The 27,979-nt window shown below is 36.9% G+C and overlaps 1 protein-coding gene across 4 annotated transcripts in view; it reads left to right on the plus strand.

Moving 5' to 3' along the window:
* Nucleotides 1–27,979, plus strand: part of RFC1 (replication factor C subunit 1) — a 79,872-nt gene that overhangs the window by 26,639 nt on the left and 25,254 nt on the right. For all 4 annotated transcript variants that reach the window (XM_014738631.3, XM_014738632.3, XM_014738634.3 and 1 more), the window contains 6 exons: nt 9,672–9,904; nt 10,755–10,832; nt 12,001–12,078; nt 13,244–13,331; nt 14,477–14,739; nt 17,122–17,229. In XM_014738631.3, coding sequence (XP_014594117.2) covers nt 9,672–9,904; nt 10,755–10,832; nt 12,001–12,078; nt 13,244–13,331; nt 14,477–14,739; nt 17,122–17,229 — 848 coding nt within the window. The remainder of the gene's footprint in view (nt 1–9,671; nt 9,905–10,754; nt 10,833–12,000; nt 12,079–13,243; nt 13,332–14,476; nt 14,740–17,121; nt 17,230–27,979) is intronic.

Genomic DNA, 27,979 nt, shown 5'->3' on the forward strand with positions numbered 1-27,979 from the left:
GCAGCCCGGGGTTCACTGGTTCCGATCCTGGGTGCAGACTTACACACTGCTCATGAAGCCCTACTGTGGTGGTGTCCCACATACAAAATAGAGGAAGATTGGCACAGATGTTAGCTCAGGGCCAATCTTCCTCACTAGAAACAAAAAAACTTACCTAAGTAACACATTAATACATTCCCACTGAAAAAGAATTAAACAATTCAGATAAAAATGTTCTGTTTTCTCATCCATCCTTTTGCCTTACATAACTATATAAATAAAAAATAGGGGCCAGCCCCATGGCTGAGTGGTTAAGTTCGTGCACTCTTCTTTGGCGGCCCAAGGGTTTCGCTGGTTTGGATCCTGAGTGCAGACATGCTACCACTCATGAGGGTACGCTGAGGCGGTGTCCCACATATCACAACCCAAAGGACCTACAACTAGAATATGCAACTATGTGCTGGGGGGCTTTGGGGAGATGAAAAAGAAGGGAAAAGAAAGAAGCTTGGCAACAGCTGTTAGCTCAGGTGCCAATCTTTAAAAAAAACCCCGCATATATGTATGTGTGTATATATATGTATTTATGTGAGTGGCACTTTACTGTAAAATTTCTGCAGCTTGCTTTTTCATAACTTAATGTCTTCGACTCCCTCCTCCCATGCTTCCTTCCTTCCTTGCTTCCTTTCTCTCCTTGCCGCCCTCCTTTCCTCCTTCCTCTCCTTAATTCCCTCCTTCCCCACTCCCTCAGCCACTGGCTCTTTCTTTCTTTAAATACAGAAAGAGCTCTATCTTATTTTTTTAAAACTTCTGCATAGAATTTATTAGTATGTATTTGATTTTTCTCCTCTTATTTTAGATATTAGATTATTGGTATGAACATATGTGTTTATGCTTCATTGCAGTATAATTATCAATAAATGGGTAATTCACAATGAAGACTATGATGACTTAAAAGAGAATAGTATTTCTTGAGGTTTTGTGGCATTTTAAGAATGTAGTTTATTTGCATATATTATGAAGAGTAGAGTGGGGGTTTCACTTTCTACTTATAGGCACAGTGCTTCTATGAGTGCCCTGCCCCTGCATTTTCCTTTTCCTTTTGTCTCTTATTAATCTTGTGGATCAAAGCACCACTAATACTTTTTTGTTTTTAACACGTGCTACCATTAACTCAGCTTTCTCTTTTCCAGTTCTTAGATCTAGAAAAGGAACTTTATACTTATCCGTATTAAATTTCTTCCTGAGATAAAACTCTTAAGTTTTTATTTTGTTAGATTCCAGGCTTTTGTATCCTGATTCTGTCATCTATTTCTTTTTATTTTAAATATGAGTACTTTTGGGGCCAGCCTCATGGCCGAGTGGTTAAGTTCATGCGCTCCGCTTGGGCCGCCCAGGGTTTCGCCCGTTGGGATCCTGGGTGCGGACATGTCACTGCTCATCAGGCCATGCTGAGATGGTGTCCTACATGCCACAACTAGAAGGAGCCACAACTAAAAATACACAACTATGTACCTGGGGGCTTTGGAGAGAAAAAGGAAAAATAAAATCTTTAAAAAAAAATTGAATATGAATACTTTTATTTGACAATATTAAATCCTCACTAATTTATTTATTCAACAAACGTGTAGGTATACAACAGTGTACTGGGAAATCCATGAAGTAGATAAAGCTTAGTCCTGTCTTCAAGGGCCCAAAGTCTATAGAGGAGATAAGCCTTTTATATAAAAATTACAAGGAAAAAATGAACAAACAGTGATAAAACTATCTTCCCAGGATATTCAGGCTTGGGAGAAGTAACTTTTATTTTGGAGGCTCAGGAAACATTTCCTGGAGGAGAGAGAAGTTTGAGGTGAACGTGAAGGGTTTTGGTAGGATTTAACGTGGAGATTGAGGTACTGCGTCTACTAGAAAGAGAATAAGGTGGAAGTTTGGGTATCACTGTTGCTATATCATGCATTATTCATTACCTTCTAACTTATAGAACGAGAAAACCTACTTAAAAGTTTCAATTTATAAACTTTCACAGATTTACACCAGATTAATACCACTTGGTATTGTATTGTAGCTTGTATTTTCTTAATTACGGTATCTTCTGCATAGGAATCTCTTATTTTAGCTGAAACCTCTGTGTTCAGAGAATTCTACCATAATGATATTAAAATAAATTTTATCTTGTATACTATTATAAATTTTTTTCAAAACACTTTTTACTGACTTTATGGAATGGAATAGTATTATTTATTATATGACATATTTCATATCTCTCTAATTTGATCTTCAAAACCACCTAATATTAGGGCTGACTTACTTGAAGAAAACTTATTCTCAAAGAAGCAATTTTCAATCTAAGATTGCACAAAGTTTCGCTGTGGAAGAATCCAGTAGTTATTTGGATGTCCCTCATCTACTTATTTTTTCATACTATCTGATCTCGTATCTTCTACAGATATGATCAACCTGTCTTTGTATTTCTTTCTGAATCATTAGTAAACTTCTTCAGTATTAAGGGAAAAATAAAAAAACCTTTTTCAGGGCTGGCCCGGTGGCGCAGCAGTTAAGTGCATGTGTGTTCTGCTTTGGCGGGGTTCACTGGTTCGGATCCCGGGTGTGGACATGGCACCACTTGGCACGCCATGCTGTGGTAGGCGTCCCACATATAAAGTAGAGGAAGATGGGCATGGATGTTAGCTCAGGGCCACTCTTCCGTAGCAAAAAGAGGAGGATTGGCAGGAGTTAGCTCAGGGCTAATCTTCCCAAAAAAAACCTTTTTCAAAATTACATGATCCATTATCAGCATCAGAATTATTGTTCAGTGTCTTATAAATAGCTGTTCAATTACTTATGAATCTTAGTACCCACTGTTACTTTTCTTGTATTTCTCCATCTTGCCATAAATCAGTGCTTCTCAATCAAGGGTAATTTTGCCTCCCAGAGGACCTTTAGCAGTATCTGGAGACATTTTTGGTTATCACAACAGGTGGGTGCTGTGGCATCTAGTTGGTAGAGGCGAGAGATGCTACTAAATATCCTAAAATACATGGGAGAGCTTGCCACAACAAAGAATTATTTGGCTCAAGATGTCAATAATACAGAGATTAGAAACTCTGCTATAGCCTATCAGGAGAGAAGAGCCTGTCAGATGTCCAGACAACCCTTGTTACTAGTATTCATCTCATCTACTCGTCTAGTAACTCACAGAGTAAATGAGGGCTTAGGCCAGCATAGTTTATTCTCAGAGAATTTCTGTCTGCTTCTGTTGAATATTCTCCTTTTGACCTGCGTTTGATCTTATTGCACAGAATTGTCACCAAACCTTTCCCCTTGTGTAGTTGTGTGGTTGGGGATCTGCCTTTCTCTTTTTGACAATTAGGACTCCGTTTCTCCTCTTTAATCTTTAGGGACTTCTCTCATTTTGTGTGATGAATCCAGGGTCACTGATACAGCTCTAGCAATTTTATCCACAAATTGACATTGGCTAAAACATCTTTATAGGAGCTAGATGCATTCTTATAATCTTTCTTGCCTAGTTCTTCAGTCTTCTTTCCATAGTGCATATTATGAGAGCTGAAAAAAATTAAGTGGCGTATGGAGAGGGATAATTGAAAAGGACACAGTGAGTAGTGAAGCACTAGAGTATCTGGAATGATGATTTTTGGTTCTGAAGCACCTTCGAAAAGACTGTTGTTTGTTCTAGTGACATATTTCACTGTCAAGTACTTGTGAAACTATGAGACACGGGATTGTATTCCAGAATGCCAAGGAAGGAGGATTATGTTATAAAAATGTGATTAAGTACTAATAAAATAACATACAGGTGATTTATACTTGGCTGTAGTACAGAGATGAGCATTGTTACCTCTTCTCACGTGTGAGGAAGTGGAATCTGAATGGAAGTGAGGAATTGCATTGCTGAATCACTCCCTTAACTCTTCTGGCCAGTCAAGTTTTCTTCTGTTGCCTCTTTCATGCCTTAGAATTGTAAGAAGCTCTGGGTAAGGTACCTGTGGCCAATTGTCCAAGCTTCCCCCACCCCCTACCTTCTGTTTTCTTTTTCTGTGAGATCCAGGAAGGAGGACATTAAGTAGTAAAATGTTCCACTTTCTCCTCTGGTGTTATGTTTTTTCAGTAATTGAAACCAGCTGTGACTTTCCATGGACTGTTATTCCTGTTCTCTGTGGGGACTCTGCACCTATGTGGTGGGTAATATCATGGCACAAGCCAGTATTTTTTTCTCTTATTTATCATTACTCACCTACCTTGCTTGACCTCACAAATTATAAAATAGTTTTATTTTTAAAATATAACTGACTCCATTTGTTTCTACAAGGATTTATTGGTAATGAATCATGAGATCTCTAGTTTCTTGATTAAAGATGAGCAGTCTCAGAAGTTTTATTTCATGTACTGAAGTATAGAATGTTTGATTCACCACATAAATGGTGTAAAGATGGTGTGTTTAGTTTTTCTTCCATCCGCTTAATTACCAAATATTTTTTGAAGACTTGGCATATGTGTGAACCTTTGTCTACTTCCAAACAAAAAATGACAATTTCAGTTTTTGACTCAAGGAGGTATTGAAAAGGAACTTTTCAGAAAAGGACTCTAAACACTCAGACTCCCTTTGTAGTTTTTGACTTGTTGCTGCTAAATAAATTGTTTTTAATCTCTGTAACCAGATAGCTCTAGCATGGTCTCGGTTAATTTGGTTTCCGTGTGTTCCAGACAGAAGGAATGAAAATCAGAATCCCGGACTCTCAGCAGTATGAACTCCAGAGTTAGATTTTTTTCCCTTCTTGGCTTGTAAATAGATTTTTATGTGGACCCACACGCTATTTTTTTTCTCTTTCATTTCTCATCCTTCTACATTCTAACTCAGAGTGGCAAAGCAATTTTCTCTTCCAGGCAATTCCTCTGCTGTATGTTCAATAATGCTAGTTTACTTGATGATTGTTAGCACATTTGAGGTTATGTTGTATATAAATAAAAATAAATGGTGTTTTTATAAGGAGACAGATATCCTTGAGGGAAATTCTGAGTGTTCAGTTGCCCATGATTTTCAACTAGGTCTCAGAAATTTGACTTAGATCTATTTATCATTATTTTATTATAAGTTTCTGGGGAGAAGATAACACAGTTTGCCTTTGGCTTCTGACAAGGCAGGAACAAATTTAGGCTCATTAGAAAACAAGAACAAATGTTAAAAAAGAAAAACAACTGTAATTTTGTTTGGAATGTTTCATGTCTGCACACTGGGATAGTGAAATATTTATTTTATGTGAGGATAGTCACAACAACACCTGTTAAAGGACTATCTTTTGCAAGCAGCTAGTTTCGTTGTTCTAATCCTTGGCCCCTTTTGCCTTCTTTCTCCATAAATTATTGGTATAGCCTTTGCAATATTAAGGGCTAAAGATACTTTAAGACAACTGGTTCAGAAGTCATAGTATAGAGACATTAGAACAGCTGCTTTCTTCAGGTTTTCTGATTTTAACAAGGCAAGATGACAGAATGTTTTCAGATATGCCTGTGACTTTATATATAGAACACTATATTTTTCTATATTCACCTCAATGAAAGCCTCTATATTTATAAGATAAATCTCTATGCTTAGGATCATGAATTTACTTTTTTGGTCTTAGTTTTTCCTATAACTGTAAGGAGTATGGGGAAGTGCACAAATCATTGGGCACTAAATAAGTGTCAAATCAAGCAAGCCAGTCTTTTTTCTCTTTTCATAACTGTATTTCACTAAAATTGCTCCTACTTTCCAAAGAGCCTGGAGAGCTGTTTATTTTGTGGTTAGCAGAGGAAAAGGGGCCTTGTATGCAGTTTTACTTAGTACGATGAAAACTTGAAATTTCATGAAGAACATTTCCATATTTTTTCCTTGAAAATCCATATGTAACACGAATGACAAACATTAATGTACAACTGAAATTTCACAAGATTGTAACCTATCATTAACTCAATAAAAAAACCATATGTAATTACATTTTTACTCAGAAATTATGAAAATGTTTATAAAATTATGTCTGTGTTTAGGTATAGTACCTTTTTTGGATCTATAGCTTGAAGACGTTGTTAGGTTTAAATTCATGTATTCTAAACCAAAAATTCAGAGAAGGGCTCTATTACCCTCCACTATTATAAAGACATCTCAGTAGAGAAGGCTCATTTCAGAAGCTCCCCTTTTAGGTTAACATTATGTTAAGGCTAACCTGAAAGAACAAAGTGACGCATTTTTGTATTTTTGCCAGCTTAATTTTACTCTTTTCATGATTTTTTTGAACTTTGAAATTTGGGCTTCATTTTTAATGACTACATGAATCCATTATATGGCTAGATCACAACTTATATAGTCCTTTCCTGGTTTTGATTATTTCTGTTGCTTACATGTTTCATTTTCCTAATAGTGTGATGAATATATTTGTGTATAAATATTTATCAACACCTCTGATTATCTCCAAGAACTACTATGCTAATGGTTATGAACTTCTTTAAGGTTCTGGATATATGTTGCCAAATTACTTTCTAGAAAAGTCATGCTGGTTTACATTTTCTTAATTAGTGTTTGTTTAGTACAGACTCATCACGTTCTAACCAGTATTGAGTATACTAGTTAAAAAATCTATATGATTATCCAGAGTCTCAAAATTATAGAGGGGAAAATCTTAAGAGTTTGTCCAACATTTTGCTTTTTCTCCCCAAAGCCCCCCAGTACATAGTTGTGTATTCTTCGTTGTGGGTTCTTCTAGTTGTGGCATGTGGGACGCTGCCTCAGCGTGGTCTGATGAGCAGTGCCATGTCCTCGCCCAGGATTCGAACTAATGAAACACTGGGCCGCCTGCAGCGGAGCGCGCGAACTTAACCACTCGGCCACGGGGCCAGCCCCGAGTTTGTCCAACATTTTGCAGAGGAGGACAATGAAGCCCAAATAGTTGATTAAAATAAAAATAGTAAGTCGAAGTCAGGTTAGAATTTTAGTTTTCTGAACTTCCATTTCAGTGTTGTTTTCATGAGAGAATATTACTTTATTATTTATTGAATGTCTTTTATAGCATGGCTAGGTGCTATACTGGGCACTTTGCCTTTTAAAAAGTCTCATCTTCCCAATAACTCAAATGATGAGTGGCTTGAAATCGTTTTGCCTATAATAGGAAAGATAACTGAAGGAAGAAATGAGGGCAGTTCTTCAAACGCTGAATGTTGAAAAAGGATAGACTAAGGAAGATAGGTAGAATTCACAGGGAAGTGTTTTGGCTTAAAATAAGGAAGAACTTTCCTAAATAGGAAAGTAGTGCTATTCACTAAAGAAAGGGGAGATCAAGTTGAATTACATTGCTTAATTTTGAAAGTATTTAAGCCTAGTCTGTGTTTTTGTCAGGAATGTGGAAAATGGGGTCCAGGTATTGAGTGAGAAATAGGACTAGTTGACTAAAGATAATGCATTATAAAGAATGTGGTAGAGTACCTGGCATATAGCTTAATGCTCAATAATAACTATTATTAACAGTAACTAGATTCTGTGAAGTCTCTGAAGCTAGTGACAGAATAAGCAGAGATGCTCATAAACAATGAAAGAAGTAAGCAAAGAAAAGTGGGGAGGAGGGAGAAACTAAAGCCAAGCCTTTTCTCTCTCAGAAAGTCAAGAGGTCAGAGAGTTCCTAGGAGATACTCACTTTGTAATATACAGATGAGAAAGATAGGGTGAGAAAAATAATCCCCATCCAGAGATTAAAATTGTTAACATTTTATTGATTCTTTTCAGATCTTTGAATATGAATTTAAAAGTATATCTATAAATATGTAGATATAGATATATCATTAAATAGCCTGTTATATCACCAGCTTTTATCACTTAATAAACATACGAACATCTTTATGTCAGTAAATATGGATATACATTATAATTTTCTGTTCCTGCATAGAATTCTGTTACATGCTTGAACATATTAATAGTTTATTTTCCCATTTTATAAAGAATATTCCTTTTGTCTGTCTCTGGTGCCACTGTCATAGTTGAGGCTGTCTTTTTTTTACCTAAACTTTATTAGTCCATTAGTTTTTGCTTCATGTTTTCTTGCCGTCCTGCATTCTGTTCTCCATACTTTTGAATGAACGAATGCTGTGATAAGCATTTTTGTACATAAATCTTTGTGTACTTATTTGTTTATTTGTTTATTTGTGTGGGCATTCTCAGAGATGTCTACTATACTCTTGCTTTAAATGGTGGATTACTTTTTGCATTTAGTGAGCAGAAACCTGTAAGAGTTATGCTTTCTAAATTTTATAGTTTCATTTTAATATAAATGTAATAATTAGAAAGTAAGACTAAATCCTTTTGGTTTTTACATATCTTAGGGACTTTCGTGTTTGAGAGGGCAACCACCTAGGAATAGCACAGTGCCTGGCGCGTAAGGCCCATAGCAAATGCTTGAAGTTGAATGAGGGAGTACTTGAGAGGAAGTAAGACCCACTCATATGTGGCCTTGCGCACCAGACTCATAATGTGAACTGTCCCACCCCCATAGTGACCTGACCTTCACAGTTGCCTTTTAGATTTTTCTTGTTATTGGACTTCTTTTGTTTTTAGGGCAAAGCAAAAAGCTTTTTGTCTTGTGAATCACTGAACCAAACAAAAAGATTTATTGAGGCCCTTTTGAGGTCTCTAATTATTTAAGCCTTGTCTTGAATGCTTAGAAAGACTTTTAAAACCAGATATTTTATGGAAACTTTTTAGAAAGCTAAAATGTAATAAAACAAAGTGCTTAAAGTCTTAAATGAGTGGTTAGATATTGCTAGATAGTCCACCTTCAATATTTGGCTAGACTCTGACAACTTCTTACCACCTCTGCAAATAGCACCCTAGTCTAAGGCTTCAGCATTTCTTCTGGAACTATAATCAATTCCTAAATGGTCTCTTCCTGCATTTGCTTTTACCCCTTGACAGTGTGTTCTTCAAAGGACATGACTTAAGTTGTATCACTCACTACTCTGCTTAAAATTCTCCAGTAGATTCCCAATCTAAGATAAAACCTAAAATTCTTTCCATGATTTAGGAAGTCCTACAGGATTTGGCCCCTACTTCTCTTACCTTACCCCCTTCATTGTGCTCCAAGCACACTTACTTTAAGGCTTTGCTCTTGTAGTTTTCATTTCCTGAACATTCTTGCCTGACGTATCTGAATTTCAGGGGTCTGTTCAGATGTTGCTTATTGAGGAGGCTTTCCCTGACTACCCTGTCTAAAAGAGCACCTTTCATCACTTTTTAATTCTTTTCATCCTAGTTTACCTTTTCTCCATGGCTTTTATAACTTGACAGTCTATATTTGTTTATTTCTATATCTGTTTTCCCTTCTAGACTCCAAACTCCATGAGGTCAGGGATTTTATCTTTTTTGTTCACTCTTGTATCCTCTGCCTGGCACATAATAGGTGATCAGTAAATATTTGTTGAATACATGAGTAAATAAATATGTTTGTATACTCTGGGTGGTAATTGGGGAAAGTAGTGTATTACAGACCTGGCACTGGTAAATATGAGGATGATTGTTGAATTGAGGAGATAGGAAGAGAAAAATTGCTAGACTCCCATAGCTCTTGTATACTTTTTATAAAGCTGGTGGAAGTGATTGCTTTGTATAATTAGAATTGATGTTTTATCAAACAATGTTTCATTATATTTCATTTAAGATGAAGACGATGACTTTGTATGTAAGAAGGCAGCCTCTAAGTCAAAAGAGAATGGAGGATCTACAAATAGTTACCTTGGAGCATCAAACATGAAAAAGAGTGAAGAGAACACTAAGACCAAGAATAAGCCTTTATCACCAATAAAACTTACCCCTACATCAGTGCTTGATTATTTTGGAACTGGGAGTGTCCAAAGATCAGATAAGAAGATGGTGTCAAGCAAAAGAAAAGAGGTGAGTGTTCTGTACGCAAACAAGAATGCTCAGGATTTGTACCTATTCACTGTTATTAATGAGATGAGAAATTTGGATGTTATAAATAGGTCAACATATTTTATTGTTTAAAGTAATTTTCCTATGATTATGAATAAAATTGTCATTTTAGAGGATGAGGAAGTTAGAATATTAGACATGTAATTTTTTTATATTTGAAGGTGGGAAAAGATCATTTAAATCATAGAATAAATTGTAATTCTTAGAATTTAAATACTCAGAATGCAAACTCACTTCACTGTTGACCTCAGCCAGACAAAATTGGATGATAAATTTGTTCCCAAATGAGATCATAAATACATAACTTTTAAATAGAGCCTACCTATGCTATACTTTTTACCTTCTCTATTTGGCTGATGTTGGATTCATCTTTTCCTGGACATTTAGGAAATAGAAATACAGATAAATTATAGTGAAAGTAGTCTCTTGAGTTAAAGCCTGCCAAATGGTGTTTGTTGATTTCATTCGTGCCTCCATAGGACACTGTGATCATTCTCACATACTGCTTTGCCAATGTTCTGGATTACTTCTGAAGCCAAGACATTCGTCTGCAGATTTTTTTGGGTACTTCTTTTGAACATTTCAGTAGAATTAAGTGAGAACCATCTGCCTATAGAATATTTGCTCATTAGGAAATTGGATGTGGTCAGTAACTATGAACATGATTTTCTGGCTGGCGTGCATTGATACTGTTTCATAATTGATACACATCTCTCTCATTGGTGTATTTAATCAGCTACAGTCAAGAAAAAGCATCTTGTTTTTAACTTAAGGTTTATGCTGATCTTGCTTGTTTTTCTTTGAAATCTAGCCTTCTCAAAATACAGATGATTCCAGATTAAATGATGAAGCCATCGCCAAGCAATTGCAACTTGATGAAGATGCAGAGGTATTGGCATTTTGTTTAGATATCATTAACAACTTGATGTTGTGACTTGCTATTTAGTCTACCCAGGCCAACAATCAAGATTGTTCTGGTCTCATTTTGGATTGAGCCTCGTTGTGAGAGTTATGTGTAAAATAAGTTAAAATCTAATATATGAAAATCTGAGTTTTTATATAAAAGATAAATGAGAGCAGGGAATCATTATTTATATAAATATTTATCATTAGATTTCTTTCTTTCTTTTTTGAGGAAGATTAGCCCTGAGCTAACTACTGCCAGTCCTCCTCTTTTTGCTGAGGAACACTGGCCCTGAGCTAACATCTGTGCCCATCTTCCTCTACTTTATATGTGGGATGCCTACCACAGCATGGCATGCCAGGTGGTGCCATATCTGCACCTGGGATCCAAACTGGCGAACCCCGGGCCGCTGAGAAGCAGAACTGTGAACTTAACTGCTGCGTCACTGGGCCAACCCTCATTAGATTTTTTTGAGTGGAAGCCTCCTTTAGTATAGTTAAAATAATTTCATTTGGTCATACCTCTTTTCTTTTCACTATGTGCAGTCTCATCCACTCCTGTGGCTTTAAATTCTATGTATATGCTGATGATCCCTAAATCTATCTCCAGTTCACTGGGCTCTCTTGAGTAGTAACCCTGTTATGTTCATTCAACATGTATTTATTGAGCACTTACTGAGTGCATGGCACAGTTCTATGTGTTAAGGATACTGCAGTTAAAAAAAAAAAGAAAATGTCAGGTCGTTATAAGTGCTATGAAGAAAAGTAAAGGAATAGGTAGTTTTGGCGTGATCAGTGGGGTTATGAGTGTTGTATTTTAAGCAGAGGGGTTAGAAAGGGCCCTCTGAGGAAGTAACATTGGGGCACAAAAGGAAATGATAATGGGGCTGGCTACCTGGAGGAAGATTTCCTCTAGACAGAGAAAAGCAAGTGCAAGCATCCTGAGGTAAAAGTGTTTGAATTTGGTGAGTTTGGAGAAATGGCCAGTAGCAATCTTGTGATACTTAACTATTAATATTAAGTTAAAAAAGGTCATAGTTACTTTCTGGAAAATGTTTTTCCAGTTTCTTCTAAGTATCATGAATCAAACATTTAAAAACGTTAATTTACAAAAAGAAAAAAAAGCAAGTCTGACTGTGTTGACACTTTTACAGCTGGAGAGACAACTGCATGAAGATGAAGAGTTTGCCAGAACGTTAGCCATGTTGGATGAAGAACCTAAGACCAAAAAGGTGGCATTTGAGTGGGCTGTTTGCATTCTAAATATACAGTACAGATCAGTGTTCCCTTTCATACCTGTGTATTCTAGGCTCTGGAGATGCAACCATGAGTAACTCTTCTAGAAAGAAGCTAAATTATTTTAATTTAGAAAAGTGTGTTTGGGGAGGCTCACTGAGAAACTTAGTCTTCCCAAAGGAAGGTTGATAGAGCCAAAGCCAACTGGAACCCATCTTCCCAAAACGACAGATTGCAGCTTTTACTTACTCTCTGTCACAAAGAGGTTCTTAGGTAGTTGTTCAGTTAATAATGCTTATACAGATTCCTATGGAACCTAAAGTTTAATAACTTTAATATTAATTTCTCTCTTTTTGGGAAGCACAATTTTGCTATTTCTAATTAGCTAACATTAAGATCTGTATTAGGACAGTCTCAAATAATAATGAGTATATTTTGGGGAATCTTTAAAAGCATCAAGTTTTTTTTAAGTACTTGCATCTCCAAAAAATTAGACTTATTTTCATTGAATCACATTCTGTTAATATTGTCAGTTACAATATCTGACTATTTTAAAAGATTTTACAGCAGGCAGGTGTAAGGCAATGGGGGATGGTGGGGACTTTGTCATTTGAAAAGCCTTACTCCATTTAAAGGCATTCAAATTATAATTATTTAAAAAAAATACTGTGTCATGCACCCCAATTTGTAACCTCTTTGTAAAATGGAGTTTTGAGGGAACGGTGGAGAGAATGGGTATTTTTTTTCTCTTTTGAGAAAGTGCTCTTTTATTTTTCTTTTGAGCTTTACATTGTTTTTAATTTAGTCTTTTGGGTTTAGATTTTAGTTTTTAACCTCATAATTGAGATGAAAGGAGCAGAAATAAGGTTTCCATTTCCAGATTCACAAGTTGGGAAGAACTGGGGAAATTTTTTGTAGATATATTTTTTATGCTCTTTCATCTGTTTTCTCATCTGTAAAATTAAAAGTAATAAAACATGCTTCATTTGCTCCACAAATTTTGTGGATGAATGAGTGAAAATTTGTTGTATTGTTCTGTTACTTTGGAAGGTGGCCCATAATATTAAAATAAATTAAAACTTTGATTAGAATTAACAATATACTTTGTGGTAATAGTTTTCCTATTATTTGTCACACTTGACACTTTTGAAATTTTCTTAGGCTCGAAAGGACCCAGAAGAGAGAGAAACATTTTCATCTGTCCAAGCCACTTTAAGTAAAACAGAAAAACATAAATATCCTCATAAAGGTAATACTAACAGGAAAAAGTAAGCAGGAACATTTACCTTCGTAGAGGAAAATTTGTGGTGACCTTGTTTAAACATTCTATTCAGTAATTGCCTTGTATTGTTAGGTAGACATTATTTCAAAGGAGTATTGAAGCATGTTCGACTTAGATACTTTGAAGGCCATTTGGATATTAGCTGGTGTAGAACTCCTGTCTGCTCTATGATTGTTGTGAGAATGGTATCACAGCTCTTGGCTTCATGTTAATTTCCAAGTATAGTGCAAAGTGTGGACATCAATATACGAAGACAAACAGCTAGATGTTTTAAGCTCATAGAATTGACTCATAGTTGTCCAGGTCATCTGAAACTTTCCTGCTGATTGTGTATAGGTTTTTATTATTATTATTATTTTGGTGAGGAAGATTGTCCCTGAGCTAATGTCTGTTGCTACTCTTCCTCTTTTTTGCTTGAGGAAGATTGTCCCTGAGCTAACATCCGTGCCAATCTTCCTCTGTTTTGTATGTGGGATGCCACTACAGCATGGCTTGATGAGCAGTGTGTAGGTCATGCCTGGGATCTGAGCCTATGAATCCTGGCCCACTGAAGCAGAGTGTGCGAACTTAACTATTACATGACCGGGCTGGCCCAGGTTTTATTTTTTAGTGGTCCTGATACCTAACCATCTGCTGGTATTGATAGTCTTAATCCTATAAGTAAATCTGTTCATTTAATACTTTTTAGTCTCAAAAATCTCAGGATTTGGGGCATTCAGACCATATTACAAATAAAGAATTTTTATGTAACATATTCTAGTCAGGAAGTTTTCTCTGTGTAAATTTCAGACCATTGAAGTTTATCTGTGGGATAAATGCCATATCCATAAATGTAGTTTACCATATTATTTCAATTAATGACTAATTTATATTTAACAAGACAGATCCTTTAATTTGAACTGGTTGTACAAAGAAGTAATATACAAATGTTTAATTTTTAAAAATAAATACACTGTATAAAGAACCAAAATCTTAATGTAAATGTTATGAAATCACCATATGATGTTGTGTGCTACTAAGATCACTCAGTTGAAAGATGAAAAAATAATCTTGATATTGGGTATCATTTCCCCAAAACAACAGTCATAATCTTTTCTTTTTTTTCCTTTCAGAGGAAAGAAAGAATTGCAGTCCTAAGAAGCAAACTAAATGTGAAAGTTCAAAAAAATCTCAGCAACATTCCAAGTCGTCAGGTCCCAAAATAGGAGAACCTTCTCCAAAAGCCAGTTCCAAGCTGGCACTTTTGAAAAAAAAACAAGAGAGTTCTTATAAAGAAACAGAGCCTGTGCCCTCAAAAAGCAAAGAAAATGCCATTGAATTGAAAGGAGAAACAAAAACTCCTAAGAAAACCAAAAGTTCACCAGCTAAAAAAGAGGTAGAAATTTTCTAAAAATATGCCATCCTGGCGCTGTGTGTTGATTGTTTTCAAGTTTTATTTCTAACTTTCTAAGTTATTGTAATACTTTTAAGATACTGTCTTATTTAGATGCTGTTGCAGAATTTAGATTATTAATGTAGCCAAATTAGCTAATATTGAGTATTGTGTATCAGATATTGTGCTAATACATATGATATCTCATGTAATCTTTACGACAACCCTGTGAGATATTTTCTTTTATTATTCAACTTTTAAAGATGAGGAAACAAGCTAAAAGAGTGTAAGTAACTTTTATAAGATCATCAAGCCTAGTAAGTGGCAGAGCCAGGTTTGAACTCAGGTCCTCTGAGGCCAGAAAAAGCAGGATAACATGCTGGCTCTGAACATGGACTCTGGAGTCAGTTTCAGATCATAGTCCTGCCACTGAGCAGATGTGTGACCTTGATCTGGTTACTTCCTCTATCTGCTTGGGTTTCTCATTTGTAAAATAGGATAATAATAGGGCGTAATAATATGTAAAACCACTCAGAACAATGCGTGGTACATAATAAGTGCTATATAAGTTTTTGCTATTATTAAAATTATTGTTATTTATATATGCCCAGAATGTACTCCTTTTTCCTCTTGTATAATAACGTTGAGATGCTGAAATAATTTTGAAAGGATGAAATAGTGAAATAATGCAGAATGGTTTTCAAAAGTTTTGTTTTCATGTATGTTTGATAAGTGAAAGGTTTCTTAGACTCTTCAATTTGGAACCACCTTAGATTTATAAGGAGAAACCACTATTCCTTCAAGCCTCTTAGGCACTTAGAATTAAAAGCAGAATATTGTCTATTTTAACTACTCATCACCATTATTTTTTAGTGCAGAGCAGTGAAATGGTGATGATTTCAAGATGCTTTTGTTTGTGGTTAGTGTTCATAAATACGCTTAAGGGAACAATTAACTTTTTGGTCTTAGATTTTTCTTCACTAAATACGTATCTAGTGGACGAATGTTTTTCTTCAGGCACACTAAATATGTTCAGTAATCAGAGGCTTGTCTCTTTTTATTAGAAGAGAAGATATTTTTAAATGATGCTGTTACTCTTCATTGTATTTGTTAAAGTTGGAATCGAAATGTCTTAGAAAACTTTTAAGCAGTTTTGGGAATATCAACGTCTATTTAATAAATTCAATCCATCTTGGTCAGATAATTTTGACATCATAAATGTGTGTGCTTCAAAGTTATTTTATGAGGTGTTTATAATTGAGAATTATTTTTTTCATAGAATTAATGTTATAAATGAATAATTTTCCCATTTTCATATGCATTGGACCCTCCTGTGAAACTTGTTAAATTATGGTTGTGGGTGTGGTCTGGGTAGGTGTATTTTAATAAGATCCTCAGATAATAAGAATGCACACCAGTGTTTAAGAACCATTGTTAAAGAGTAGAGCTAAGGTCTAGGACCAGCCAGTAATGGCGTATATAACTCATAACTAAAGTAGCTCACCTATTTTGTTGATTAAATCATTTATTTGTGTAGAAGTGATATTTCGTCTACTCTCAAAGGAATTTGAGGTGGCTTACAAGTTAAAAATAATGTAAAATAGGAAATAGAAAAAACAACAGAGACCCTCTTGTAGTGGTTCTTAAATCAGAATTATCTAGGATTTTTTTTGCCAAATATACATGCCCTAGCCGTACCGTGTATCTCTGAATCAGAAACTTGGAGTAGGTTTGGGAATATATAGTTTGAAAAATTTCCCTGGGATTTTCTGAGATATACCCATAGTAAGATCCCTGAGAGAAATAGAGAGATTAAACGTAGAAGGGATAGTGGTGGAATATAGAATGTGTCTGCTTTTTGGAGTAAAGCTTGCTCCTTGTTTGAGCCAGCTGTTAATACGGAGCCATAATTCTCAGACTGTAGTGCTCATATCCCCAGGTGCATAGGGCCATTGAGGTTGTTTTAGGGGTATGCAAGGCCATAGGATAAACATAGAATATCATCTTGTGGATCAGTTTACTTGGGGAAAAACTTATTCTATTAAAATACACATGTATATATTGTGGAATAGAATTTAAAATTCACATGAATTTTTGAAATAAAATACACTCTTTTTGTTTCTTTGCTTGGGGCTGGCTACTTGGCTTATGTACCTAATATGCCCTGAGGCATGTGCCTTTAGAGAGAATGGAAAGGTTTGAGAAGGGCGGTTGCAGGGGTGCTTATAAGCCAGTGTGTATAAATTGGGGTGTACTTGTGTAGCTAAAAATGTTAATTTCAGGACCAAACACAGAAGTGACTTAATGTTCATTTATCAATATATATTTTTAGTTTTACATGAATTTTGCATGATTTTGTTCAATTTCCTTTCCCTCTTCCCAAAGTCTATAAGTCCTGAAGATTCTGAAAAGAGACGCACTAATTATCAAGCTTATCGAAGTTACTTAAATCGAGAGGGTCCCAAAGCTCTGGGCTCCAAAGAAATACCAAAGGTAAGAGTTTTGGGGGGGCATGCCACTCTGTTAGAGCCTCTGGCCTGTGGGTCCATGTATGTATTCACTGTGTTTACAGCAGCAGAGAATTAGTAATTAAAAATTAACAGGAAAGCCTCAGTCACCATCTTTATGAATTAGGAATGTTTATTCGTATTATGAATCACATCTTGATACTTAGAAAAATTTTTCTGTAAGTAACAAGTAGCCCTAGTAGGGCTGGGCTTTGAGGAATACAGCAGTCACAAGGCTAATGCTCTTTGCCTTCATGGTACTTATGATCTAACTCAGGAAGAGACTTTAAATAAGTTATTGTTTAATTATAATTTTGATATGTGCCATAAGGAGAAATCCAAGCTGTTCTTAGAGAGGGTAATAGAGGAACCTCGGCCTGGGTGGGGTGTATAGAATAAGTGACATTTAAGTGGAGACTTGAAGAATGAAAGGGATTTACCAGGTGTGAAGGAATTGTGATAGCATGGTGATCTGGGCAGAGGGACCAGAATGTGTGATGTCCCTGAGGGGCAAAGGATCTTGCATGATATGTTTGAGGAACTAAAAGTAAAACAGTGTAGTTAGAGAATAGTGACCGAGGGATGGGAGTGACTGAAGAGGTAAATAGGGCCACGTCTTGCAGGGCCTAATGTTTAGGACTTTTGTCTAAGAGAAGGAGTCATAAGTGGGGGAATAATATGACCAGATTTGCATTTCGAAAAGAGCACCCTGGCTGCTGAGCATGTAGAGTACGAAGGAGGGGGTAGGAATAGATATGGGGAGATCAATTAGGAGAAGTGGTGAGAAATAATAGAGACTTGTCCAAGGTAGTAGCAGTGAAAGTGCTGAAAAGCCAGTTAGTTTCAATGGAAAAGGTAAAATCTTTAGGACTGAGTGATAATTGGAAGTGGGAAGTGAGAAAGAATGAGCATCAGGTATAATTTTCTGGCTATTGGCCTGAGCAGCTGGGTAGATGCTGATGCTACTGGAGGCAGAGTAGGTTTGTGGAGATGATGAGTTCATGTTGGCCATACTGTGCTTTAGATGTATGTGAGGATCCAGTGGAGATGTAGAGTAGACCAGTAGATATGCAGGACTGGAGCTCAGAACAGAAGTCAAGATGGGATGTAAAAACTTGGGCATTATTGGCATGTAGATAATGTTTGAAGGCTTGATATTGTTGACAAACTAGTACAGAATGAGAAGTAAAAAGGGCCTTGGGTCTAGCTGTTTTATGAAGTAGAGGAGGATGAAATCCAAAAGGAGACTGAGAAGAAGCTGCCACAAATGTAGAAGAGAAGTCTGATAAGGGTGATGTCAGAGAAGCAAAGGGAAGAGAGATTTTGTAAAAAATGGTTGAGTAAGGGGCCAGCCTGGTGGTGCAGGGGTTAAGTTCACATGTTCCGATTGGGTGACCTGGGGTTCGCTGGTTCGGATCCCAGGTGCAGACATGGCACCACTTGGCAGCCATGCTGTGGTAGGTGTCCTACATATAAAGTGGAGGAAGATGGGTACAGATGTTACCAAGGTTGAGAAAAAGGAGACTGAAAATTGTCCATTGCATTTAGTTACGTGAATGGTCCTTAGTCACCTTAGCAGGAGCAGTTTGAATAGAATGGTGGAGGCAGAGCCTGATGGAAATGGGTTAAAGAGTGAGTGAGAGGAGATAAAATGGAGGCAGGATAAGTAGATAATATTTTTGATAGGTTTCTTTGTGAAGGGGAAAGGAGAGGGAAGACTTCTAGCTACAAATGGAGGGTGGGATTTAGGGGAAAAGTGTATTTTTAAGGTAAGAGATACTTAGGGCATACTTTTTGCTGATGGGGTGGTCTACCAGAAAGGGAGAGATTGAGGATATATCAGAAAGCGAAGGAAATCAAATGTAGTATATGATTTCTGAGAAGGCAGAAGGGGAGGGAATTCAGACCACAAATGGAGATTAGTCCCCTAATAAAGGAGGAGGGGATGAGCCTAAGGGGCTAGTGGGTTGTATAGGAGGCTAGAGGAAGACACCAGTCTTGCCTCCTGTACATGGTGTGTGAAAGACTAAACAAGCCTCTGCTTGGGAGGACTTTAGGCAAAGTGGTGTCCTTAGAGGATAGCCAGGTTTCAGTGAAGGGAAGGCTGAGGAGGTAACACTGGAGAAGAGGTTGAGAATATTGGGTAGTTGGCTGGTCCTGCAGTAAGAGTTCTAGAGTGGAAGAGTTTGGTAGGGAGGCTAGAAGTGCTGGGATTGGATAAGTAAAAAGATTCTCAGAGCCACAGTGGGTCATAGTTCAGGAGATGATAGGTGATGGGGTATGGGATAGAGGCTTGCATGTAGAGTTTTTCTGGGTTATTTTGAATTTCTTGAGAAGAATTTAAATACCTTAGTGTTTACGAGATTGTTTCAATACTAGAATCTTAGAGCTTGAAGGGACCTTCAGATCTTGGTAGTCAAACCTTTTCTCTCCAAGCAGATTCATAGCTATATGTGTTTTTTTTCTGAGAAAGATTCTTCAGTTTGACGGTGCAGGTTTGAACTTGTGTTGGGGCAGTCTTTGAATTTTATTTAGCTGCTTCTTTTCAAGCCTGTTTTAAGTCTGTGTTGGTCTCAATTCTCCATGCAGAGAGTAATAAGTAACTTGGAATGGTTTATGTAATTTTCATTTTGCTTAGTTGTATCATTTTATTGAACCATTACAAAAATTAAAAAAGTCCTAATCAACAACTACAGCAAAGTTGCAGGGTACAAAATCAATTTAAAAAAATCCGTTGCATTCCTATGCACTAACAATGAACTAGCAGAAAGAGAAATCAAGAATACAATCTCATTCACAATCACAACAAAAAGAATAAAATATCTAGGAATAAACTTAACCAAAGAGGTGAAAGACCTGTACGCTGAAAACAATAAGACATTATTGAAAGAAAGTGAAGGAGACATAAAGAAATGGAAAGATATTCCATGTTCATGGGTCAGAAGACTAAACATAGTTAAAATGTCCATTCTACCTAAAGCAATCTGCAGATTGAATGCAATCCCAATCAAAATCCCTATGACATTCTTCACAGAAATAGGACAAAAGAATCCAAAAATTTATATGGAACAACAAAAGATCCCGAATAGCCAAAGCAATCCTGAGAAAAAAGAACAAAGCTGGAGGCATCACAATCCCTGACTTCAAAACATGCTGCAAAGCTATAATAATCAAAACAGCATGGTACTCGCACAAAAACAGACAAACAGATCAATGGATCAGAATTGAAAGCCCAGAAATAAAACCACACATCGATGGACAGTTAATCTTTGGCAAAGGAGCCAGGAACATACAATGGAGAAAGGAAAGTCTCTTCAATAAATGTGTTGGGAAAACTGGACAGCTACATGCAAAAGAATGAAAGTAGACCATTATCTTGCACCATACACAAAAATTAACTCTAAATGGATTAAAGATTTGAAGGTAAGACCTGAAACCATAAACTCCTAGAAGAAAATATAGGCAGTACACTCTTTGACATTGGTCTTAGCCACATCTTTTTGAATACCATGTCTACTCGGGCAAGGGAAACAAGAGAAAAAGTTAACAAGTGGGACTACGTGAGACTAAAAAGCTTCTGCAAAGCAAAGGAAACCATGAACAAAATGGAATGACAACTCACCAACTGGGAGAAAATATTTGCAAATCATTTATCAGACAAGGAGTTGATCTCCAAAATATATAAAGAACTCATCCAACTCAACAAAAAAAACCTCCCAAACAACTCAGTCAAAAAAAGGACAGAGGAAGGGAGAAGGGGTGGAGCAAAATGGTGGGGTGAGCTCACCCGGGATTCTCTCCCCTCCAAAATACAACAAAGGATTGGGAAAACTGAATTTCAGAGAATAAATCTAATTCCAACACATTAGAGACCTACAATACCAAGAAGGTGGAGAACATAGACCTTGCTGACGGCCTCGGAGGAGCTGGAACGGGTAGGAGAGAATGTCATACCCTCCCCTAGAGTCTGTGATCCCTGCTGTGCGGGTCTGGGAAGGAGCAGGGGAGGGGCTGCGCGACTGGGGGATCATCCAGGACTCCTGCTGCTGGTTCACTGGAAACCTGCTGACGGGGGAAAGCTTCTGTGTGCGGGGACTCCATAAACCCAGGGCCTTGGGAGACCAGAGAACAGAACTGATCTGAATCCAGATAGGTGCTCTAGAATAGCAGCCCCTCCCTCATGGAAAAGCACACTGGGTGCCGCCATCTTGCCCGAAGGCGGAGAGCTCAGAACACGTGGCTCTCGACCCCAATCTAGTGGCGACAGGCTGTAACTGCAACTGAATTCTACCACCATGCGAAAAAACCGCTTCTCTACCATCCAGCAATTTATAAAAGCCCCAGACCAGAAGGAAAACAATAAAAACATAGAATTAAGTCCTGAGGACTTGGAATTAGGTAAACTAAGTGATAATGAGTTCAGAGCAGCTATATCAAAAAACTCAATGAGGTAGAGAGAAAGATAGAGAAACAAGCCAATGAGTTCTGGAGTTACTTCAGAAAAGAGATTGAAATTATAAAGAAGAATCAAACAATTACTAGAGATGAGAAACACAATGGACCAGATAAAACAGAATACGGATCCCTGAATGCCCGTGTAGACACCATAGAAGAGCAAATTAACATAACTGAAGATAGACAGGCTGAATGGCTCCAGACAGGGGAAGAAAGAGAACTAAGAATTAAAAAAAACGAGGAAAATCTCCGAGAGATAGTGGATTCAACGAGGAGTAAGAACTTAAGTATCATAGGAATTCCGGAGAACGTGGAAAAGGAAAATGGAGCAGAAAGTGTACTTAATGAAATTATAGAAGAGAACGTCCCAAATCTAGGGATTAACGGAGAAATGTGTGTAGAGGAAGCTTTCAGATCTCCTAGATTTGTCACTGTAAAAAGACCTACTGCAAGGCACATAGTAGTACAAATGGCAAGAAGGAAAGACAAAGAAAGAATACTCAGGGAAGTAAGAAAAAAGAAGAGAATAACCTACAAAGGAGCTCCTATCAGACTTTCAGCGGATTTCTCTACAGAAACCTTACAAGCTAGGAGAGAATGGAGTGACATATTCAAAGCTTTAAAAGATAAGAATCTTCAGCCAAGAATACTCTTTCCAGCAAGAATTTCCTTCAGATATGAGGGAGAAATTAAATCTTTTCCAGACAAACAAAAGTTAAGGGAATTTGTAACTAAAAGCCCTCCACTACAAGAAATCCTCAAGAAGGCTCTCATACCTGAAAAAAGAAAAAAGGGAGAAAGGGGTCACAAACCACAGACTAGGGAGACCAATGGATGGAACCAGAACAGGATAGCAAATATTCAACTATAGCTTTAGGGTAAAGGTAAGGAAACAACCAAAGCAAGGACGATCTTATCACTCTAACTACAAATTCATAACACGAGTTGGAATAAGAAATGAAAATAATTACTTAGGAGGGGAAGAGCAAAGGGTCTAAATCAGTATAGGCCCAGTAAGTAAGAGACCACCAGAGAATAGACTATATTATACACAAGATTCTAAATACAAACTTCACGGTAGATACTAAACTAAAAAACAGAACAGAGTCACGAAACATAAATAAGGAAAAATCTAAGAAACCCAGCATAAGAAATTGCAGTATTAAATGGGTAGGCTAAAGCACACAGGAAAAGAAATGCAGGAAAACAAGATAATGAGCGACAGATTGACAGCATTAAGTCCATATGCATCAATAATCACTCTCAATGTAAACGGATTGAACTCTCCAATAAAAAGACACAGAGTGGCAAAATGGATTAAAGAACAAGATCCAACAATTTGTTGCCTCCAGGAAACACACCTCAGCCCCAAGGACAAACACAGGCTCACAGTGAAGGGGTGGAGGACAATACTTCAAGCCAATAGCAAGCAAAAAAAGGCAGGTGTTGCAATTCTTATATCAAAGTGGATTTCAAAATAAGACAGGTAAAGAGAGACACAGAGGGACAATATATAATGATGAAAAGGACACTTCATCAGGAAGATATAAAGCTTATAAGTATCTATGCACCCAACACAGTAGCACCAAGATTCATAAAGCAACTATTAACGGACCTAAAGGAAGATGTTAAAAACAACACAATAATAGTAGGGGACCTCAACACCCTACTCACATCAATTGACAGATCATCCAGACAGAAAATCAACAAGGAAATAGTGGAGCTAAATGAAAAACTAAAACAATTGGACTTAATAGACATACATAGATCACTTCACCCTAAAACAGCTGAATACACATTCTTCTCAAGTGCACATGGAACATTCTCAAGGATAGACCATATGTTGGGAAACAAGGCAAGCCTCTACAAATTTAAAAAAATTGCAATAATAACAAGCATCTTCTCCGATCATGATGCTATAGGGCTAGAAATTAATTACAAGAAAAAAACTGAGAAAGGCACAAAGATGTGGAGACTAAACAACACACTACTGAACAAGCAATGGATCATTGAAGAAATTAAAGAAGAAATCAAAAAATACCTGGAAACAAATGAAAATGATAACATGCCATACCAACTCATATGGGATACAGCAAAAGCTGTATTAAGAGGAAAATTCATCACAATACAGGCACATCTTAACAAACAAGAAAAATCCCAAATAAGCAATCTTAAACTACACCTAACTGAACTAGAGAAAAAAGAACAAATAAAGCTCAAAGTCAGCAGAAGGAGAGAAATAATAAAAATCAGAGCAGAAATAAATACTATTGAAACGAAAAAGGCAGTAGAAAGGATCAATGAAACAAAGAGCTGGTTTTTTGAGAAGATAAATAAAATTGACAAACCCCTAGCCAGACTTACAAAGAAAAAAAGGGAGAAAGCTCAAATATACAAAATCAGAAATGAGCGAGGAGGAATAACAACAGACTCTGCAGAAATACAACGGCTTGTAAGAGAATACTACGAAAAACTGTATGCTAACAGAATGGATAACCTAGAGGAAATGGATGAATTCTTGGACTCCTACAATCTCCCAAAGCTCACTCAAGAAGAGGCAGACAATTTGAAGAGACCAATCACAAGGAAAGAGATTGAAGCAGCAATCAAAAACATCCCAAAGATTAAAACCCCAGGACCAGATGGCTTTCCTGGGGAATTCTACCAAACTTTCAGAGAGGATTTAGTACCTATCCTTTTCAAGCTGTTCCAAAAAATTAGGGAAGATGGAACACTTCGTAACACATTCTATGAGGCCAACATCACGCTGATACCAAAGCCTGACAAGGACATCACGAAAAAAAAGAGCTGCAGGCCAATATCACTGATGAACATAGATGCAAAAATTCTGAACAAAATTTTGGCAACCAGAATTCAGCAATTCATCAAAAGGATCATACATCATGATCAGGTGGGATTCATACCAGGGACACAGGGATGGTTCAACATCCGCAAATCAATCAACGTGATACACCACATCAACAAACTGAGGAATAAAAACCACATGATCATCTCAATAGATGCAGAGAAGGCATTTGACAAGATCCAACAGCCATTTATGATAAAAACTCTGAACAAAATGGGCATAGAAGGAAACTACCTCAACATAGTAAAGGCCATATATGACAAACCCATAGCCGCCAACATACTCATTGGGCAAAAACTGAACACCATCCCCCTGAAAACAGGAACGAGACAAGGATACCCTCTATCACCACTCTTATTTAATATAGTACTGGAGGTCCTGGCCAGAGCAATCAGGCAAGAAAAAGGAATAAAAGGAATCCAAATAGGGAGGGAAGAAGTGAAACTCTCGCTGTTTGCAGACGACATGATCTTATATATAGAAAACCCCAAAGAATCCATTGGAAAACTCTTAGAAGTAATCAACAACTACAGCAAAGTTGCAGGGTACAAAATCAATTTGCATAAATCAGTAGCATTTGTAAACTCTAATAACAAACTAACAGAAAAAGAACTCAAGAACACAATACCATTCACAATCGCAACAAAAAGAATGAAATACCTTGGGGTAAATTTAACTAAGGAAGTGAAGGACCTATATAATGAAAATTACAAGGCCTTTCTGAGAGAATTGGATGACGACATAAGGAGATGGAAGGACATTCCATGTACATGGATTGGAAGAATAAACATAGTTAAAATGTCCGTTCTACCTAAAGCAATCTACAGATTCAACGCCATCCCAATCAGAATCCCAATGACATTCCTTACAGAATTAGAACAAAGAATCCTAAAATTCATATGGGGCAACAAAAGACCCCGAATTTCTAAAACAATCCTGAGAAAAAAGAACAAAATGGGAGACATCACAATCCCTGACTTCAAAACATACTACAATGCTACAGTAATCAAAACAGCATGGTCCTGGTACAAAAACAGGTGCACAGATCAATGGAACAGAATTGAAAGCCCAGAAATAAAACCACACATCTACGGACAGCTAATCTTCGACAAAGGGGCTGAGGGCATACAATGGAGAAAAGAAAGTCTTTTCAACAAATGGTGCTGGGAAAACTGGAAAGCCACATGTAAAAGAATGAAAATTGACCATTCTTTTTCACCATTCACCAAAATGAACTCAAAATGGATCAAAGACCTAAAGCTGAGACCTGAAACCATAAGGCTTCTAGAAGAAAATATAGGCAGTACACTCTTTGACATCAGTATTAAAAGGATCTTTTCGGACACCATGTCTTCTCAGACAAGGGAAACAATAGAAAGAATAAACAAATGGGACTTCATCAGATTAAAGACCTTCTTCAAGGCAAAGGAAAACAGGATTGAAACAAAAAAACAGCGCACTAACTGGGAAAAAAATATTTGCAAGTCATATATCTGACAAAGGCTTAATATCCATATATATAAAGAACTCACACAACTCAACAACAAAAAATCAACCCGATCAAAAAATGGGCAGGAGACATGAACAGACATTTCTTCACAGAAGATATACGGATGGCCAATAGGCACATGAAAAGATGCTCATCATCGCTGATCATCAGGGAAATGCAAATCAAAACTACACTAAGATATCACCTTACACCCATTAGAGTGACAAAAATAACTAAAACTGATAGTAACAAATGTTGGAGAGGTTGTGGAGAAAAAGGAACCCTCATACACTGCTGGTGGGAATGCAAATGGGTGCAGCCACTATGGAAAACAGTATGGAGATTCCTCAAAAAATTAAAAATAGAACTACCATTCGATCCAGCCATCCCACTACTGGGTATCTATCCAAAGAGCTTGAAGTCAGCAATTCCAAAAGTCCTGTGTACCCCAATGTTCATTGCAGCATTATTTACAATAGCCAAGACATGGAAGCAACCTACGTGCCCATCAACAGATGATTGGATAAAGAAGATGTGGTACATATATACAATGGAATACTACTCAGCTGCAAAAGAGAACAAAATCATTCCATTTGCAATAACGTGGATGGACCTTGAGGGAATTATGTTAAATGAAATAAGCCAGATAGAGAAGGATAATCTGTGTATGACTCCACTCATATGAGGAATTTCAAAATGTGGACTAAGAGAACAGTTTAGTGGCTACCAGGGGAAAGGTGGGGTGGGGGGTGGGCACAAAGGGTGAAGTGGTGCACCTACAACACGAATGACAAACATTAATGTACAACTGAAATTTCACAAGATTGTAACCTATCATTAACTCAATAAAAAAAAAAAAATGAGCAGAGGATATGAACAGACATTTTTCCAAGGAAGATATACAGATGGCCAACAGACACATGAAACAATGCTCAACATCACTGATTATTAGGGAAATGCAAATCAAAACTGTAATGAGATATCACCTTACATGGGTGAGAATGGCTATAATTACCAAGACAAAAAACAAATGTTGGAGAGGATGTGGGGAAAAGGGAACCCCCATACACTGCTGGTGGGAATGCAAACTGGTGCAGCCATTGTGGAAAACAGTATGGATATTTCTCAAAAAATTAAAAATAGAAATACCATACGATCCAGCTATCCTACTACTGGGTATTTATCCAAAGAACTTGAAATCAATGATCCAAAGAGATTTATACACCTGTATGTTCATTGCAGCATTATTCACAATAGCCAAGATGTGGAAGCAACCCAAGTGCCCATCTATAGATGAATGGATAAAGAAGATGTGGTATATATATACAATGGAATACTACTCAGCCATAAAAGAGACAAAATCATCCCATTTGTAACAACATGGATGGACCTTGAGGGTATGATGTTAAGTGAAATAAGCCAGACAGAGAAAGACATATTCTGCGTGATCTCACTCAAATATGGAAGATGACAAATACATGGATAAAGAGAGCAGATTAGTGGTTACCAAAGGGGAAGGGGGTTGAGGGGGTGGGCAAAAGGGGTAAAGGGGTACATGTGTATGATGATGGATAAAAATTAGACTACTAGGGGTGAGCATGATGAAGTGTAGTCAGGAGTTGATAAACAATTATATAGGCCTGAAATATCACAATGTTATAAACGATCATAATCCCAATGAAATTAATAATAGCAAGGAATTCTGCAGGTAGATTTCATCTGGTTGTTTTGTACAAGTTAACTAGTAGTTTCAACGAGTATAGTGTGAATGGATAACTTTAATATGCTTTGCTAACTGTTGGATGTATATTTTTCATTGCTGGTTTCTATAAGTTTATTAAACATTAGCCTATATAAGAATTTCTCAGGATTTAACTTCAGGTTCTGCTTATTTGCTGTGAATTTTCTGCAAATTCTTCATGCTCA

This window comes from Equus caballus, chromosome 3 (assembly GCF_041296265.1).
Source record: "Equus caballus isolate H_3958 breed thoroughbred chromosome 3, TB-T2T, whole genome shotgun sequence".
Lineage (NCBI taxonomy): Eukaryota > Metazoa > Chordata > Mammalia > Perissodactyla > Equidae > Equus > Equus caballus.